Source organism: Centruroides vittatus, unplaced genomic scaffold, assembly GCF_030686945.1.
Source record: "Centruroides vittatus isolate TY-2023 unplaced genomic scaffold, ASM3068694v2 contig_19, whole genome shotgun sequence".
NCBI lineage: Eukaryota > Metazoa > Arthropoda > Arachnida > Scorpiones > Buthidae > Centruroides > Centruroides vittatus.
Window position 1 is genome coordinate 4,523,190 of NW_027121169.1, and position 19,886 is coordinate 4,543,075.

A 19,886-nucleotide genomic window follows, 5' to 3' on the forward strand; every position below is an offset into this window, starting at 1 on the left:
GACCCAATTTTTTAATATAGGTTTTAGAAAATTAAATATATAAAAATATGTTTTATTTATCTGATATTTTATCGAACTAGATGTCCATTTTGTTAGATAGAATTTGTACAAAAGATATATTTTAGTTCGTGCCTCTTAAAAGTGACTATTTGCCGAACGTCCCTTTGCGTTCGATATTTCACCTTGAAAGAATTGAATTCACTTTAGGACCATTAAAAACCAATAAGGAGCATTTCACTAGAAATTCTTTTGATATATATTTTTTCCCTCAATTGAACATTTATACTATAGTAACTTCTACATCTCTTACACCTCTTTAAAATACTTTTATTCGACTATCTGCTATATCGCTGTGCCATTTCTTCTTTAAAACGTATCAATGATTAAATATAATTAAAATGTAAAAAAAACTATAAATATATTTTTATCTTCTTCGAGAATAATAAAAAGCATATATATATATATGCTTTTTATGCGGTTGGCAACATTGTTTTATTTGTGTATATATATATATATATATATATATATATATATACACAAATAAAACAATGTTGCCAACCGCATTACTGATATTTTATTTTAAAATTTTATTAAAAGTTTCTTATTTCTGAAGTTATTTTTAATCTTTCGAGTCACTCGTTTTTTTTTCTTTTAACGTATCGTTATTTGAAAATAATTAAAAAATGAAAAAAGTGCGGCATGATCTAGTGCTTAAGATACATGGCTCTCTGCAGGAGGTCTGGGTTCGATTCCCAGTGTCCGAAAACATTTTCGCCTGCTGGATGGTAGACACAGTAAAGGTCTGTTTTCTTTTTGTTATTTTTGTTCTGTAGGCACTAAGAGAAGTTTTTTTTTATTGAACTGATTATGAGTTCGACCAGGTACACAATGGGCTACTGAACTTACCCATTTTGAGTTGAGAGACGGGGCCCAATATATTGAACGGACTTACCCGAAAAATTCGTAAAGTTTTTTGGCCCGTTCTGATTCCTTCCAGGGTTCTCCAGCAGTTTCATTATGGGCCTAGCCAAACTCACAATGAGTTTGATTAAAAGGCCTTCTTAGTGTCTGCAGGGAGGAAAGAGTTAAAAAAAAATCATTCTCTCTAATTGTGTCTTTCTTTCTTTTAGTTATTAAAACTTAATTTAAAACAATTTAAAAATTGTGAACAAATATTCGCTACAACTTATTTTTATTATTGACGTAATTATATAATCAAAAATACAAAAATAAACAAACATTCTTAAATGTTATCAACCTCAGTTTTATTTTTATAAAAAAATATTCAAACAAATTCAAACAAGTTAAACAAAATTATTCAAACAAATCAAACAATCTCTGCTTTCTTTTCAAAGCAGAGATGTATAATGGAAGAATGGAATTTTCTCATTGTCTTAGCAATTTTTTTCTAGCTTTATAGCATTATTATAGAAATAAAAAAATTAATTAGCAATTATAGAGCACAATAAGGTTATTCCATAAACGGAATGTCGGCATGTTGTTGAATTAAATGTTTTTGATAGCATTTCTTTGCTTTCGTAGCAGCAAGATTTATGAATAAACATGTATCAGAAGGCTGTAGCCAACAGCATATGTTAAACACAAATTTATCTTGTTTATCTTACAGGAAATAGCGTAAAGACAATTTCTCGTGTAAGTGGCTAATTTTTTGTTGTTTCACAATGGCTAGATGCAGAACATTTATCAAATATAATTAAGTTAAAACTGATTTTGTCATAAATGAAATACTGTGACGTTGAATAAAATCGATAATAAAATCTGTATATTGATAATTAAGATGACTTCCTTTATACTTAAATACTTTAAATTAGTATCGAAATCTATGAAGGAATACATAATCGGGAAGTTTAACCATCAGCACTTGTAATATAAACTCTGATTACTCTTGATTGAAGAAAAATTTGTTATTTTCCGTACAGGAAATTGTGTAAAGGAAGAAGAAATTCCACGTGATAACAACCAATTTTTTTTTTCTTCTTATTAACATCTTCGGCTTAACGACTCTTCCGGAGATTCTATAGAAAATATAACAATATAATTATCAATTATCTGATGAAAGTATGTTAGAAGAGATTTTTCTGTGAAGAAGTAGTTGTGATATTAAGTCGAATCAATCTATTGGGGATTGAACGTTTCATTTATGCCATTAATTTTTGTTACAAAGATGAAGATATCTTCTTTTCTGTATCTCTCATTGGCACAATAATATAACAAGCAAAAAGCAATCTAAAATGTACAGAATACCGTCATCTTTATGGTAACTTCATTCTCTAAATACATCATCATCAAGAATGAATAAAATTAAAGTTAAAAAATTGAAAAAGGATTCTCAACGATATTCACTATATTTTATTTTTCATGTCCTTCCCTTTTTCCAGATTTACAGCAGAGATATTACATGTAATTATCAATCTACAATACAGGTATCTAAAGAAATTACATGAAGAAGTACGAAGTGTAGCGATTTCGAACATATTCCATCATTTGTAAATTGAATGTTGTTTTGCACGAATAGAATGTTCCATTTCGATAATTAAGTAAGGTTAAATCCTATTGTTAGTATTTCTACAACAACAAAAAAAGATATTCAATATATTCTCCTTCTTATACATGCTTCGGGCGACGAATTAAATCGGTGACTCATCCGTAAAATTGGAATGATCCCAGTCAATTTTCCAATATCCCAGATGTTACTCTTCTCTAAAAGCCTGTTTATATTAGTATAAACTGTTACACACAAAGTTCTGTACATTGAAAAGACTGCATCATCCCCAACAAACTACGAAATTCCAACATAGTTCTTGGGGTTTAAGAGATGACCGAATAGAATATGTTTACTTTTCCGTTGATTTACGAGGATAAAGTTTATAGAAAACTTTCAGAGGAATATTAGTCATCCGTCCGATTTAATATTTCGCCAAAACTAGTAAAAATAAATTGCACCTCTTCACGCTACACCGAATTTTATATTAATATTTTTCGACTAAACCGTAAACAAGAATCCCATATATTTCTACACCAAAAGAAAAAATCGTATTGTGATAACTTTCCATAGAAATTTCTGAAAAAAATATTTTTCTAAACACTGTATTCACTTTAAGATAATGAAAGTAATTTCCTATTAATTTTAAATTTTTGAACTACTCTTGAAGTGTATTATACAGCTTATAGTTGATGTATACTAAAAATATACTCTTATATACTATCGATTTTATATAGTAGATGCATTAGTACATGTGTCGATAAATCTGGTTCCTCGCACGACTAATCTAATGCTTAAGCAATCTACATGTCTACAGAAAGTTAGATTTATTTATATTAGATATATAAGGTCTGTTCTTAAACAAATACATTTAGTATAGGATCTTATATTTCTTTTATTCTTTGATCATTTGTATGTGGGACGTTTCGATAAAAATCCATTCCTCACGCTATTCAGCAATTATTTGCTCCAGCGAAATATAACTGCCATATATTTGGATAAATATTTATTCTATTTTTTCCTGTTCTTTAATCATTTTAAGATCATTTTAATTATTTTTAATTTGATTAATGCAAAAATTCGATTCAAAATAAGCCAAAATTAATGTACACTTCTTTAAATGAGCCCAAAAATGGCTTCATTTCTGTTGTATAGCTACGGTTAAGCAAAATTAATAGATAAAATTTACAAAATATATCAATTAACTGTGGCCAAGATAATATAAATTAAGTACAAAATGTTCCAAAAATAAATATATATTTTGATCATAATTTTGTAAAAATAATATTTAACAAAATCACGGAGTCGTAGTCTAAATATAACGTTTAATATAAAGTAAAGCCGAAAAGAAATGTTTCGAACAGATTTAATCCTTTTATCTGTATATGAATGCCATTATTTTAGCTGAAATATATTAATATAACTATTTACTTAAACAAAATATGATCAATCAATATCCATTAGCATAATGGAGCCGCTCACTGTTATGCAAAAATTCGCCAGAAAACTTATTTTTTTATTAATTAAACGTATTTTTATAGCGTAAAATTTTGTTTAAATATTTTATAACAATAAAAATGTAAAAATTTCAAAGTAAATTTATTGTTTATGTGGATAAATAAGCACATAAGGTATTGATATATAGCGACAACTTATCGGGATATCCCACATCATAAATATAGCATTCGTATGGACTATATTTTCATACATATTAAAATTGTTTATATATTATTTGATAGCTGAAAGAATAAACTATATATAAAATTTTTATTTATTTATTTATCTTATCAAACAATTTTATTTCGGGTTAAAAATGAGCATCTGATAGATTGCTAAAAGTTCAAAAAATAATAACAATACAATGTTATTTAAATTTTATGATAATAACTGAAAAACCTTTTTGTTTATTTATTTTTACGTGTGTATTTTTTAATATTAAAATGTTTTTTTAAAGGAAAAAAATATAATAACACGGAATAAATTTATAAAAGCCAAATTTTCTTTATGAAAAATTATAAATATTTTATAAATTCAATTATTTTCTAAATATTTTATTAATAAAAATAACTTTTTATTTTTATTTTTCTTTATTTTTAATATTAAAAAATTAAATTAATTAAAAATTAATTAAAAAATACAGTATATATTTTTACTTGATGTTTTGCTGTTTAAAAGATTATTGTCATTTTATTAAGCTATTTTCAAAAAGTAAAACTGAGTATCTAATATTATCCATGTAAATGACTGGCTATCAGTTTGTCTGTTCCTGTGCCAGTTTACAAATGACATAGTTGAAACGTAGAAACTCATGTTAAATTTGGGTAATGGAAAATTATTCTTATATGTATGAGCTTATATACGAAAGTTTACTTTTTTGCTTTAATTATTAAAAAAATTTTAAATTTCTCTTCTTTATATAATAAAGCTTCCATATTGTAAACCCCATTTTTACGAGCTTCTGTCAATCATAATATTTAATTAGCTCATTTACGTTAAGATAAAGTCATGTTAGCTTTTTACTTTGCTGTAAATTTTTATTTATTTATTTATTATAGTTTCCTTGCAAAAACTACGATTAGAAATTTTATAAGTTATGAATTGTTTTCTAGTTTTCTGATCTTTTAATATTGTTTTAAGTTAGGACTTAATATTAGTCAACAACCTCTCAATTCGATACACGTATACATGTAATCATCACAGTATTAAAAAAAATAAACTAAAATACGAGCAATTATTTATCGTGACATTGTCACAATGCCAGGCTGTAAATTTTCGTTACAATGCTCCCAATTTACTAGTATCTTGCCCCTGTACATCATACGTTTCCTGTTAACAATGGAGTCATGCCGGTCATCTATCTAACTCCATTTAGGAGACAATTTTTGAACTATATAGTTAATCGAGGCCTCTTGCACCTAAGATTTTTACATCTTGTTTCAAATTCAATGTACTGTACGTAACACTGTTCTTGACATTAAGGAAGGACAGACGGACGACAGCGGAAATTTGTCTAAAAGTTTTTCAAATTGCAGACCAATTATTAAACGCTATAATATATTAATAAATAGTTTATAAAATTTATAAACTATTTATTATAAACTAAATATAAAGCATTTCAAATATTTTAAATCATCCAGTGACGGTGTACGATTGCACATAGTTCTCTACAAGAGGCCCACGCTTGTCTAGGATTTCCTACAATCTAAAGGTCGTGTAAGCCTTAAGCAAGAGTAAAGTTTCGAAACACGTTTATATAATACTATAAAGCATGTATTATACGATTCTTGATACCTTTCAGCTAGTAGAGGATTCGAATACAGATAAAAAGATTGGGGCAAGCGTATATTTGTACATGTTTGAGGATCCTAAATGCGCAAGGGCCCAGGTAAAAGCTCAGGCTGTTTATACCAAAATACGATACTGCATTCTTAGGATGAAGATAAGTATTTACATACAATAAAGATAAAGATAAATGAGAAATTCATTAATCTTTTTGTTTTGTAATTTTCTCTTGTTCTATCTTTTTAGCCTGCTACATCATTGTGTGCAATAGAAATCTGTACACATCTATATTATTAAATTTGAAGTCACCTCCATCTCGAATTATTACTTTAAAATATATTATTATGTGTTTTAATTTATTAACGAATTCTCTTGACGGTTACTTCTCGATCTTACATCACTTTAAGAGCTTCCTCAGAGCAATTAAAATTTCAATTCTTGAAATTGAAGTAAACGTTAACAACTAAAGCACTATCTTGTAGGAAGTGACGAACAATAGTAAATTTTGAATTGTTGTTTAATAGTACTGTATAATTAGCATACCATACAATTGTTACAGATAACAATAATGCGGAACCAAGAATTAGTTAGCATTATATAACAATTTTCATTTAAAATATTGTAAAATATATAAATAATGAATTTGAATTTTACAATTTTACTAATTACAAAATTTTGTAATTAAAAAATGTATATATAAACCTTCATTAAAAAAGAAAAAAAGCCAAAAAATTAACAATAATTTACATTTATAAATAACATTTTTAAGTTTCGAAATTCATTTTGAATTTTTAACTTTCTTGGTTATTTCCAACCCATTTCATAATTTTCTCAATTTTTATTTGATTTGCAAAAGAATTAATTAAAATAAACACTTTTTTTATATTTGTTATTATCGATTTCTTGCCGGTAGTTAAGTGAAAATAAGAGAAAAAAGATGAGTAAACATTCAATTTTATATTAAGTAATGATATGGAGTAGAACTGTAGATGTTAAACTAAGGAAGTTTCTTGGTCGAGTAATAAGATTATTTGAGTAAGAAAGTTTAATTCGAAAGAATTTGTTTTCTTTTCCTCGATGACAAAAGTATTTGTCACCTTTAATCTTATCAAAAAGTATCGAACTAACTCTTATCTAAGTAGTACTTGTTGAAATAGATCTAAATTAAATTTCTTTACAAACTTAGAAGAGTAATTATAATTAAAAAGTTAAGATGCTTGTGTTTTACTATGCATATAAGATAAATTTTAACTAAATCCAAGAAAATTTAATCGAAACATGCAAAAAAAGAAAAAAAAGTCCTGTGGTAAATGTGTAAAATTACTTTCAATGAACATAGGAGGTTCTCTGCATTATATAATGAAGATTTTGAAAAATTTTTAAACGAGTAGGCTCGGTCATGCCTTAGATAATTGTATATTGTTTGGAATGAGATTGTATTTAGGTGCTAATTGGTTGAATAATTAATATTTTTTAAAAATAATTTATTGATTAAAACAAACTTAAAGATTATTGATTAAAAAAATAATTCAAAATTTTGAAAATAGATTAACTCCGCCTAGTTTTGATTTATTCCACCAATCATAACTCACACTTTTATGCATTTATATCTCAAATATATCACAGAATACGTTCTAATTTATAAAAGTATTTGAAAAATACTTTTATATTATAAGAAGATTGATAAATTTATTTAAAATTAACTTTTGTTTATATATTTATCTTTCGTATAAAAATATTAAACAAAATTTGTTTAATTATAAATTTTTCTGCAGGAAGAAGGAAAATATTCGTATCGTCATCGTTATTATTATCTTAAACCTTTCTTAATCTGTAATAAAATTTAATTATGCTGTTTGTTTCGGTACAAGAATAAAGATTCGTTCACATTTATAAATTTTAAGCTGCTTTCATTATAATAAGATCATTTTAATCCTGGTGAATGAATGTTTATAAGCCATTGAACTTGTTAAAATTTCAAAATTCTTCTGCATCATTAATGTATAAAACATGTTAAAATATTAAATGTTGCATTATTGCATTAAAGTATAATTATTTTATAATGAAATTAGTGATTATTAATGGAATAAACAATCTGATTTTAATGGTGAATTATTTACAAATTATTCTAAATTCCTGAAATTTTGGTGTTTATGTCAAAGGAAGTAATGTAATTTAAAAGCATTACATACATTCTTTAACATTCTCTGACATATTGATCATAATTTTGCTATTATTCTGCATTCATTTTCTTAATGTTAACATATGGAAAAAGTAAATAAATACTCAAATTAAATCGTAAATTAAGAGAGATGCCAGCAGAATTACTTGAACAATGCTTTAGACAGTATTCCATACAGTGAGGGCATTCAAAATTTAATTTTTTATGTAAAAGAGTGATATATGTAAACGTAAAGAGCTATCTGTAGGGCCATTTGATACGAGCCATGGGCACAGGGCTTGATTGGTTTGGTGTGATACGGCAATGCAACATATGGCGATCTGCCTAGAGGTACTTCCTGGAAGGATTTTCTGTAGGAAACTGGCTTCTATTTACCTGTTACAAACATTTCAGAGTTTCTATAGATTAATGTAGAAAATTATCAATATATGTAATAAAATTCATATTAAGATTTTAACTAAAATTCGAATTTTGAAGTGTGTGAACCATGACTTGATCCATTTCAAATGATCAGTTTGAAGCTATCTTTCTATATAACTTACATGTCTATTATAATTGAAAAGGAACATTTTTAGTGACTCATTAGAATTTTATAACAGTTAAATTATAAAATGATTCAAAGCGATAAACACAATTCACGTAGTATAAAAATTTTAAAAAATCTTCGCATTCAGCGCGGAGGAAGTCGCATCTCAACGCGCCGAACGCGATGCGAAATGATCATTAAAGAAAATCATTATGGTTTTCTAACTCAAAATATATGTTTTTACATACAAAAAAATCTTTAAAATCATTAAACAATTCTAACGCAATATTTTCTTTTAAATATCCAATAAAAAAAAAATAATAATTTGTATCCATTTTTCTAAATTTTCCTAAATAATTATATCAACTTTTTACCTTTAACAATCATAAAGTAAATAACTTTAAAAAATGTAATTAATTCAAAATGATATATAATAAAAAGAAAAATTGATAGGAAGATAAAAATCGAACTTGTTTTTATAATTAAATTTTCATTGGTTGTCGATTATAACTTCTTTTCTACAACATTCTTAAAATTCTGTAATAAATTATATATATTTTCCAATTATTGGAAAAATAATAATTGCATTTTTTCCATTATAAATCAATCAATATTTATAATTTATTATAAATATACGATAAAGTAATGTACATTCTCTGTCTCTCTCATCCCTCTTGGATAAAGAAGAGCGTATCTGATTATATATGAGATCTTTAGAGAAAATACTTTAGCTACTAACAATATGAACAGTTCATTAAAGAGAAAATCTACTCCAACTCTTGCCACTTGTTTCTTTATCTCTCTCTCTCTCTTTCTACATTCGAAGTTACCGCATCTTTAATAAACGTGTACTCTAACTCATCATAAATTTACTATCTTTGTATAACTGATGGTTATCTTTCTACGTGCGTCAATTTAATAATATTCTTGTTAATATATGTTCATTTTTTTCTATAATTTCTAAAATATTTATTTAAAGTATCAAATATATTTATTAATTAAATATTTTATTAGTATATCAGATATTTTGTATTTTTTTAATATTAAGTTCTATGTTAAAAATGTCATTAAGATACCACTAATACTCGTATAATGGTTTTATATAAAAATGATATAACTGTGCTTTTTTGTCTGTATTTATCTCGCAATTTAAATTAGGTGTCACTTGCTTTTTTATCTCTTTCTGCATTCCAAGTATCTACGTCTTTAATGATTTTTTAATATATATACATATATCGGTATAACATTATTAAATCGGTATATATATACCGATTTAATAATGTTTTAATTAATATATATGCAGATTTTTTTTCTTTTTTCGTATTTTTAGATATTTAATATAAATATCGAGTACTTTATCAATTAAATGTTTTTTTAAGTTTTTGCCAAATTCTGTTTTAAAAATGAGCTTAAGAATGCTATTAAGATGGATTGGCTGAAAAATGTGTAACTTTCTGCCTATTTGTCTGTCTGTCTGTATTTTAAGTAAGTTTTCATGAATATTCTGTGAAATTTAAACATTTTTAGGTATATAATTATTATTATTGTATATATTTTTTCTTTAATGTTTTCAAATTTTATGTTAAATTTACTATTAAAAAATACCATTTCTGGATTACTTTCTGTTGTCTGTCTTTATTTTATCTTAGAATTTAAGTTAGGTGTGTAAATTTTTTGAGACGTAAAATTTAAATAAAAGTTTACTTGGTTTTTTATAATCATAAAACAAAATAGCAGCTGTTTTATCACTTTATATGGTTGAATTTTATTCTTTAAAACAAATTTTATTAGTTTTTAATGCTTATAAAGTTACATTTCTTATATCTGATACAAACCAAAAAAAAAAAAAAAAATTGTGCTTACAAAAATGTAAAATTTCCGAAAATTTAAAAAATTTTGATCAGATTTATGAATTATTTAAATTAAAAACTATTTATTTCAACATTACAAAACAAAATGCAACCATTTAAACTTGTTTTTTCTTTGTAAACTATCGATACAAAATACAATAAGTTCTCTTTCATAAGTAATTACATAAAAAATTGATAATAAAAATACAATTTTTATATGTATAAAATATATATAATATTTATATAATATTAATATTAATATTAATTTATATTAGATATAATATATATATATTATATATATATATATTATATCTAAATATAAATTATACTAATATATATACATATAAACTACTAATATATATATATTATATATATATTAAATATATTAAATTTATTAAAATTATTTTAAGAATAATTTAAATTAATTTTAATCATTTTACTTTTTTATTAATGTAGTAATTCAAATTAAAAATAAATTATTCGTTAATTTATAATTCAAACAACCATTCAGCTATTTTTAATCTATACATTCATTCACTGGTTAAAAATAAATGTAAAATATTATAAATTTTATTTACAAAACATCAATAAAATTAATTATAATTATTTTAAATCGAAGTTTTATCGTTTTATTCGAATAAAATCGTGGGTAGAATATAATACTGGGATCGAGCAATACCGAAATATGTCATTCCGTGGTTTAGATAATGCAGCTCGTGACAACTCAAACGTGATGACGTCACTAAGTGTTGGAACATCTGCTCCACTTTATTCCCTTCTACAATAAATAAATAAATAAATAAATATATATATATATACATATACATATATTATGTGTATTGTACTGATACATATACATATATTATGTGTATTGTACTGTACAGTACATGTACAGGGAGAGGTTAGATCTCTTTGTATTAAGTACAGCTTCATGCTAATGTTTACAACTTTTTACCACTGTATATAATAGAAAAATCCTTTAAAATTCAGGAATATCGCTTCGTTTGTTTGGGATATAAGTTTTATTTTCTGTTATACTAGGAAACAACAATTATAGATAAAGTATTATGCTTGAAGTGTTTAAGATAATGATATCGCTGCGTATATGAGAGCGTATTTACTCGAATTTTGCTGTAATTTTAAAATATTTTAGCGATACACAAGGTTCTTTTTTGTTTTGAATTTACTTTACTTGAATGTTGCCTTATCTCTTTATTTAATTAAATTTAAGTATAAATTCTGTGTAAATTGTTATGTGCGCGCTGCGTGACGCCTCCGCGTATCGCTCATCCATCTTTGAAAACAATGCGTATTACTGTTTAAACAACATTAATACGAGTAAATAAATAAATATAAATAATATCTACACTTTTTCGTTACAGCAAAATGCATGAATAATTAAATACAATACTTTAAACGTCATAATCTAGTGTTTTATAATTAATTTCGATACACTTTTCTAAACTTACAACAGCTAAAAGAACAATAATACCTTGCGTTATATCAAATAAATCAGTTGGAATTACTCTTAAAATAAAAATATGAGGTTATAAACAGAAGTTTATTAATAATAAATTGATATATGAGTCAGAGTATTAAGCTATATCAATGAATTCTGTTCTATTGACTGATATGTCGAGACCTTGTTCTATTATACGTTTGTTATTGTATATAGACAAACAGAAACGGTGATAGAATTCTACCACCACATAAATCGATCTAAGACTATAATAATTTACTATAAATATTCAGAATAACACTATAACATCTCGTTTATTTTTGAATATTTAATTAGCGCACGCGTCACTTGCGCGGCGTAAATTAATATGGCGTCGCTCCTAGAAATTGTCTAATAACTTGTGCATTTCTTATATGTAAAATTAAGGATTCAGGAGATATTTTTTTTTATTTTAATAAGTTTTTAATATTTTATATTGACAAAAAATATTTTAAAACATAAGTTTTCGATTATAAAATATAACTTTTTTTAGAATTTTTTAAATGTAGAAAATTGATTTTGAATGATCGTAGAGTTTGCGTCGCGTCACGTTGTTGAGAGCGACAAACGATGCGACGCGACGCGTCGTTTGGCACTCTCAACAAACCGCTTCAAATTTAAAACAATTATATAAAATTTTTACATATAGTCACAAATAGTTTAATTTTTAAATAATCTTTTAGACAATTTTATAGCTAGATTAATTATTATTTTTTTAAATTAATTTTTTAAGCGCGACGCGTCGCGTCAAAATTTAAAAATAAATCTACATTTTATTTGTAAATGATATGAAATCAAATCACAAAAATCATTTTCCCAATAAAATCAAAAATGTATTTTTTTAAAAATTTCGTTATGATATGAAATCAAATCACAAAAATCATTTTCCCAATAAAATCAAAAATGTATTTTTTTAAAAATATTTCGTTATAATAATAATAAAATATATATAAAAGAATTTTCAATTTTAAAACGTGATGGACAGACATAATAATTAATGAAAAAGCATTTACATTTAGTTTTTTTCCATTCAGAACACGTAATAAAGAGGTAGAAAGCCTTTTATTTCCTTTAATAAGCCTATTTTATTCTTTTAAAGTTCAATTAAAATGGCAACCACGTCGCAGGAAAAACAAAAATAAAGAAAGTTAAATGGTTAAGTTTAATGTTTAACTGCTTTTTATCTTTTTATATACCTTAAATATATATATTTATATATAAAAGTAATACTAAAAATATTTAAAAAATACAAAAAAAAATTGAATTAAATTAAGCAAAATTAAATTAATGTATTTCTCATTTAAAATTGATTTATATGTTTTTTGTACATTTATTTATATTTAAAACGTATACAGAAAAGATAGAAAGTGTACAAAATATGCAAGGAATAAACCAAAAAATAAAGAAAATTTAAATAAAGAAATAAAGGAAATGTATCTAATATTTAAACTTATTAATCTGTTTATGTAATTTATAACATATATATTTAAATATATAAATTACGTTAAAAAATATAGAAAATATACAAGAAGAAATCGAAAAGTATACAGAAACCAGAATATAAAATTGTAATAAATATACAAAAAACCTTAATTAATTAAAGAAAAATAAGCAAAATTGAAAAATGGCCACATTATTTACACATTTAAAAAATATTTTTATATATCATGTAGTAATATATATAATTATAATACTAAGTATACACAGAAAATACAATATAAAAATACTAATCAGTAAAACAAGCATATCCACTATTTTAGCTATTTTATATACACTTTATATATAAAATTATGTTTATTTTACTTAAATTAAGGAGATAAAAATTAAGTTTTAAGAGTAAAAACACTGAATAGTAAAGATTTTACATTGCCAACACGTGGAATACAAATACAGGCCTGTATTATATAAAAGGGGGTATTTGTATTTTCACAAATTAATAATAATAATAATAAGCGCGAAATTTAATATCCTCCAAAAAATGTAAAATGTCTGTAATAAATTTTGAACATAATGTCTTTTCGTTTATGGTATTGAATCAGTTTATCAATCCAATTTTCTCTTTGTTGTCAATCTTTAATGATACAATCTTTCTTCCTCTTCTCTCTTTCTTTTGGAAGATCTTTCCATTGCATTTTGCTTTAAAAAAGTAAAAGTATAACAGTATATTGAAGATGAAAGTTTACAGCATTTTTTGACAGATCTCATCCCCTTTGGTGAATCAGAAAAAAAAATTATTTTTCAGAATCAGTTATCCATTTCCAAATCTTATATCCTAAATACTTTCAATATATATAAAAATACAATTTTTAATACTATTTTATATTTTTGTAATACATTTAATTAAAAAATAAAGATACTTTTTAACGAATTTAAGTATTTTAACTGATGATTAAATAGAATTTACGCTCGATTTTATGTTAACAATGATCACATGTTTGCCCCATTGGAAGTTTATCAAACTGTAAATTTAGTTGAAAAATCAAATAAATTAAAATTTTGTATATAAAATCAAGTTTGACGAACTTTTTATTCGAGTTTTAATGTAATTTTACATAAAAATTTTCCATAAAACAATTTATAACGGCATAATTTCCCTATAAAATTTATAAAATTGCGATTATAAGTTAATTTTCTTTATAAAATTCAATATTTATATCCCAATTTGAATGTATTCCTACATGAATCAAATTCTAAAACCAATAAAAATATGAAAAAATTATATATAAAATTCCTTAAAAATAATAAAAATTATATAAATTTATTATTATTATTATATTAGATTATATATATATATATATCTAATATAATAATAATATAATAAAATTATTATAATAATATAATAAAGATATATATTATATATATAAATTTTTAAATATAATTTTGCTTATATATATCAAATACAAATAACCGTTCATATAATTAGTTCTGTCTCAAAAATGGCGTCCATTATATGATTAAGTACAGTATATACAGTATATATAACAGGTGCAAGATGAGAGGTAATTAATCTCTCATAGTATTACGCAAGCTGTGTATAAATGAAAGGAAAAATAAGGAGAAAATAAAGATGATAAATAGCTTTCTGTATTTTTGATACGTCTTCAGTTACAGGCAATAGCTAAATAGCAAACGTCACAGTCTGTTAGATTTTCTCTCTGGTTGCAGAAATAATAACTGCTTGCAGCTAGCTCGATCGATTGAATAGCCTGTTGCTGACTTGTTGATGCATCGGATGGAAATTCTCGATTTATACATCTCCATCTACATCCAGTTACTAAAATGAAATTTGTTAACTCAGTTATACGTTCTCGCATTTACTATATTTGTCACTAAAAATTTATTAATACTTTACTTTATACGCTAAATAAATGTTTAAAAAAAATTCAATATGAAACTTTTACACCCTATTTTTAAATTTTAATACAATACTTTAACAGGAATTCTTCATTTTTCAAGTATTTTACCCGTTCATTTCCTAATCCTAACGCTCCAATTCGAAAATAAATTTAAAACGGAAGTTATAAATGATTCTTATTTTAGTTTCCATATATAATCAACTCGAACCTAACCAGATTTAAAATAGTTTATCTTCCATCATCTCACTTGCTCTAACGTAAGTCAAGTTGGGGTGGCTAGGTGGAAGCATGTCGTGTTTCTACTGGAACAAATTCGATTCGTTTCTTGCTCGGGGCATACTCCATCTTTCTTCCTTCTAGGTGTTCGCCTTAGTAAACGTAAGTCGGGAAGGGAGTTAAGGGAAGAAGAAAAAACAAATCCCACTCGAGTGGCTGCGTGTGATGTTTGCGACTATCTCAGGAGTGATCCGGTTCGATATACGTACAAGAATTCTGCACGGGTTTTTTAGATAGCTATTTTCTTCTTTAGTAAGATAGGATAGCTGAAAGAATTTCTTAACACTTAAAAAATAGGGAACGGGTTATAGAAATGTATAAAATATCTTTTTTCCTTTTATCGTTTCCCCATTGGGGTCAGCCCTTATAATATTTTAACTGAAACAGTAACAAAGAAAATTTTTAAATGTGTGTATAGTTTTTAAAATTTGTATGTTATTTACATTAATAATTCGCATTCAAAATGAATTTAATTCTTAAATTAACAATTTGACGGTCGGATGGCCGCGCGGTTAAGGTGGCAGCCTACTTTTCTAGGAAACCCAAGATTGAATTCGAACGAATGAAGATACTAGGGGTGATCCATCTCAGATATTTCGGATCCCGTTTCTCACCATCCGAACGCCCTATTGTGGATCTGGTCAAACCCAAAATGGGCTCGCTAAAAAGGCCTTCTTTGTGCCCACACGCGGATTGAGCCAAAAAAATTAACAATAATATTTTTTATAGTACATAAGTCAAAATTAGAAAATTGTGTATTTTATTTTACTAAGGTTTAAAGCTATGTCAATTATTATATATATATATATTTTAAATATAAAAGAAATTGACCATAAATGGACTAACCCCTTACATCTAGAGGTGATGTAAATGAACTTATTTATAAATTTTCTATAGCTAAACTATGAATTTCTAGAAGAGAAATGACTTATTTTCGATCGTTATGTATAGAAATATATTGTAAAATTAATTTAAGACCATTCCATAAATGAAATATTTAAAAATTGTTTCGTAAGAGAAACCTAATACAAAATCATTTTCTATTTTATACCAATTTAAAATTTCCTCTGCGAAGTAGAGGTTTGAGTAAGAAAAAGGAAAACCAATAAAACCAAACACGTCATTTTGACTCCATTTTTGTCATCTATAATTTGATTTTCTTTAAAAGTTAGAATCTTCGCCAGGAAATTACAAAGCCTATTTTGTTACAGAATCGTTCGAGTCAGTCAATACAGCAAAGAGTAGAACTACATTTGAAATTCAGTTGTATCCCATTCCCCGAGTTCTTTGACAAATGCATTTATCTTTACAATGTCTTGTTATTTTCGGATTGAAGAAAAAAAAGGGGGGAAAAACTATTTTATCTGTATTATTCTGCTGAGATGCTAAATTTAATCGAAGAGATAGGGTTCTTAAAATTCAAAAAATACATTTTTCTCTATTGTCTCATTTGATAAAGTACAGAATAACAAACTAGACGAATGGCGATATCCAAGGTCATAACGGTAGCTAATAACAGTAAAAATCCACTTTTTAGAGTTTTTGGATATAATTAAAATGAATGAAATCTCTTTACTTGTAATATCTCAGTAAAAGCTTAGTGTTCTAGAACATAGCCACTAATTTACAGTGCATTCGAGCTCTTTCTGATATTATAAAACGTTCCTAACCAAAGGTTAATAATACAAAGAGGTCCTATGAAGATTAGCGTAGTTTATTCTGAAATACAATCGAATTAGACGTTCTTAGTGAAAGCTTGGCATGTATCCACATCAGCATCCAACCCGTTTAAGAGTATACTTTTCAGATTTACATTTGGTTGCAAGATATCAAATTTTAAGAAATTTAGACGTTCGATATAAATCCACGTACTCTACCTGTATTAGGAGGATCTTTTCAACATAAATCTAAAACATCATACTCAGATAGACTCTAGCTGTAATGTAATTAATTTCGTACAACCTAGGGGAATGGCAAACTCTTTAAGATTATACTTTATAATTATAGAAATTTGTCAAAATTTCCATTGCTTATTCACAAAGACCTTCTTTAATTCCTCGTGGATTATACGCATACTACATTAGATATCTAATTACAGTTCACACGGAAAAATGAAGATAATCAATCATTGTAACCTGTCACTTACTACAATATCTTGAATGAGAACCAATGAAAGTTAGCAAGACCCAGTTTTCAACTAATCCTAAAATCTAACCAGCGAGAAATTCTTAATCAAACTTGATAAAATTACATAAACCAACCCACTTGGTGTTATAATTAACCAGTTTACGAGATTAAAATCCATGTAAATAATGATTTAACTTTATAAATAAGTTTATCAAACAGCTGTTTAGAAGAACAAAACAAAGAATTTACTGAGTAAAGTGTAGTAAATAAGGGTAAATTACAAACACCAAGAAGATATATATTAAATATATTTATATGTAAAGAATATGCTGCATACAGTTTCTCCCTTTACAGATTAAGGCGTTTATTGTTGAAGCACGTGACAGGTGATGTGTGTGATAATGTTTTAGTGTCACTCAATACACGTGAGTGGACTTTGAATGGTGGTGTGTACCTTGTTGGTAGCAACACAGCACTCGAGTGTGCACGACCAGTTGGTTGTTGATACTGATGACTTCTATGATCCTGTCTATTATTAGGGGTGTTACTGTGAATTTTGGTGTTTGTTTCCATTGCCATCGTGCTTGTGGTGTGCTTGTGAATTCTGGATGTTTAATTCAGACGTTTATTCGTTATTGCTTTTACATTTACATGAGAAGTAGGAGATTGTAATCTCGATACCATTTTCATATAGAGTATTTTTCTTCACTGTGTAAAGAAGAATATAGGACGTGAAGAAGATTCTTTTTTATTGTGTGAAGAAGTATATATTTTATTCACACGATTCTTCACATGCAGGATATTTTTGTTCACATAATGAAGAAGAATATCCTGAATAAAGAACGTCCATATATTTAATCTTCGTAAATTAATTTACAGTTTGATTTATACGGCTTTTAAAACTAAGCTGTTATTCGTCGATTAATCGATACTCGTTTATTTTTAGTAAATACTTATTTACAACTGCAATCACTGACAGATACGTGAACAGTAAATTATAACCCAGAAAACTCTATTGTTAATTTTATAAATATATATATAATTATAGAAATATTTATTAAAAATATACTGAATATTTTTATTTTTATCTTGTTTTTTTACAGAAAATGCTGATACTGGAGTGGATATTATTAACTCATTATTGATATTTAAAAGAACTTAAAAAAGAAAAATTATATTATTTTTACTTTGATAAAGATTTTTAAAAAATTAAAATGATCTCTACTAATGTTATGTCGTTTATGAAAAAGGTAAGCAATGTATTTTTGAATCTGTAGAATATTTGCACAATTATTTTATTGACTTTTTTATTTGTAGAATGCGCATATGAATATATAAATATCCAGAATATTTGTATGATTATTCTATAGTATGTACTGTAAACATAAATAATTTATATTTATCATAAAATATTCACAGGTGTTTAGTATAGTTGTACAATTATTCTATATATATTTAATATTGTGATATATTCATACGTGTTTCGAATATTTATACAATTATTCTAGGTTGGTTTTTATATTAGGCCTATATAATGTTGCAGAATGTGAATATTTTATAACCTGAAAAAGTGTATAGAATTATTGTGCACAATTCTAGACATCTACAAACATTCTATAACATACAAACTTAAATAAAATAAGTATATGAATATTCTAAATACTTGTGAACATTATATAATTGGAAAAATGTGTATAATATTTGTATACTATTCTAGATGAAAATACGTGGGTAAACCCAAAAGTAAGGTCTCTTATTTCTTTTAAATACAAAGAAATGTTTATTTTCCATAATGTTCATATCATTTTAAGGCTTGAACATTTATCTATGTTTTTACATAATCGCCCTTTTGGTCGATGCATTTTTGTATGCGCTGTGGCAATTTTTGTATGCCCATGTCATACCGGCTCGCCGCCATGTCGTGTTAAACCGATTGAAATTCATCGCAAATTGATGGAAGTGTATGGCGAGTCGTGCATAGATGTCAAAAACGTCATCAAGTGGTGTAAGGAGTTTGCAGCTGATCATACTGAAATTCACGACGAAGAAAGAAGCGGGGACCGCCAATTTTCGACGATACAGTCGCGAAAGTTGAGCAAACCATGCGTGAAGATCGACGAATCGCTCTGGATGATCTCTGCATTTTGGTTCTTGGGGTTTTCCCGAAGCACTATTCATAGGATTTTAATGGAAAAGTTGCAATATTGGAAGATGTGCGCAAGATGGAATCCGCGACATGGCGGCGAGCAGGTATGACATGGGCATAAAAAAACTGCCACAGCGCCT

At 26.0% G+C, this 19,886-nt stretch overlaps 1 protein-coding gene across 6 annotated transcripts in view; it reads left to right on the plus strand.

Moving 5' to 3' along the window:
• The window catches only part of LOC136970162 (regulating synaptic membrane exocytosis protein 2-like), a 77,401-nt gene that overhangs the window by 32,311 nt on the left and 25,204 nt on the right, over positions 1-19,886 (plus strand). For all 6 annotated transcript variants that reach the window (XR_010879951.1, XR_010879952.1, XM_067264570.1 and 3 more), the window contains exon 2: positions 18,704-18,850. Coding sequence is in view for 4 of the 6 variants with exons in the window: in XM_067264570.1 (XP_067120671.1) it covers positions 18,815-18,850 (36 nt within the window). In the remaining 2 variants the exon portion in view is untranslated. The remainder of the gene's footprint in view (positions 1-18,703; positions 18,851-19,886) is intronic.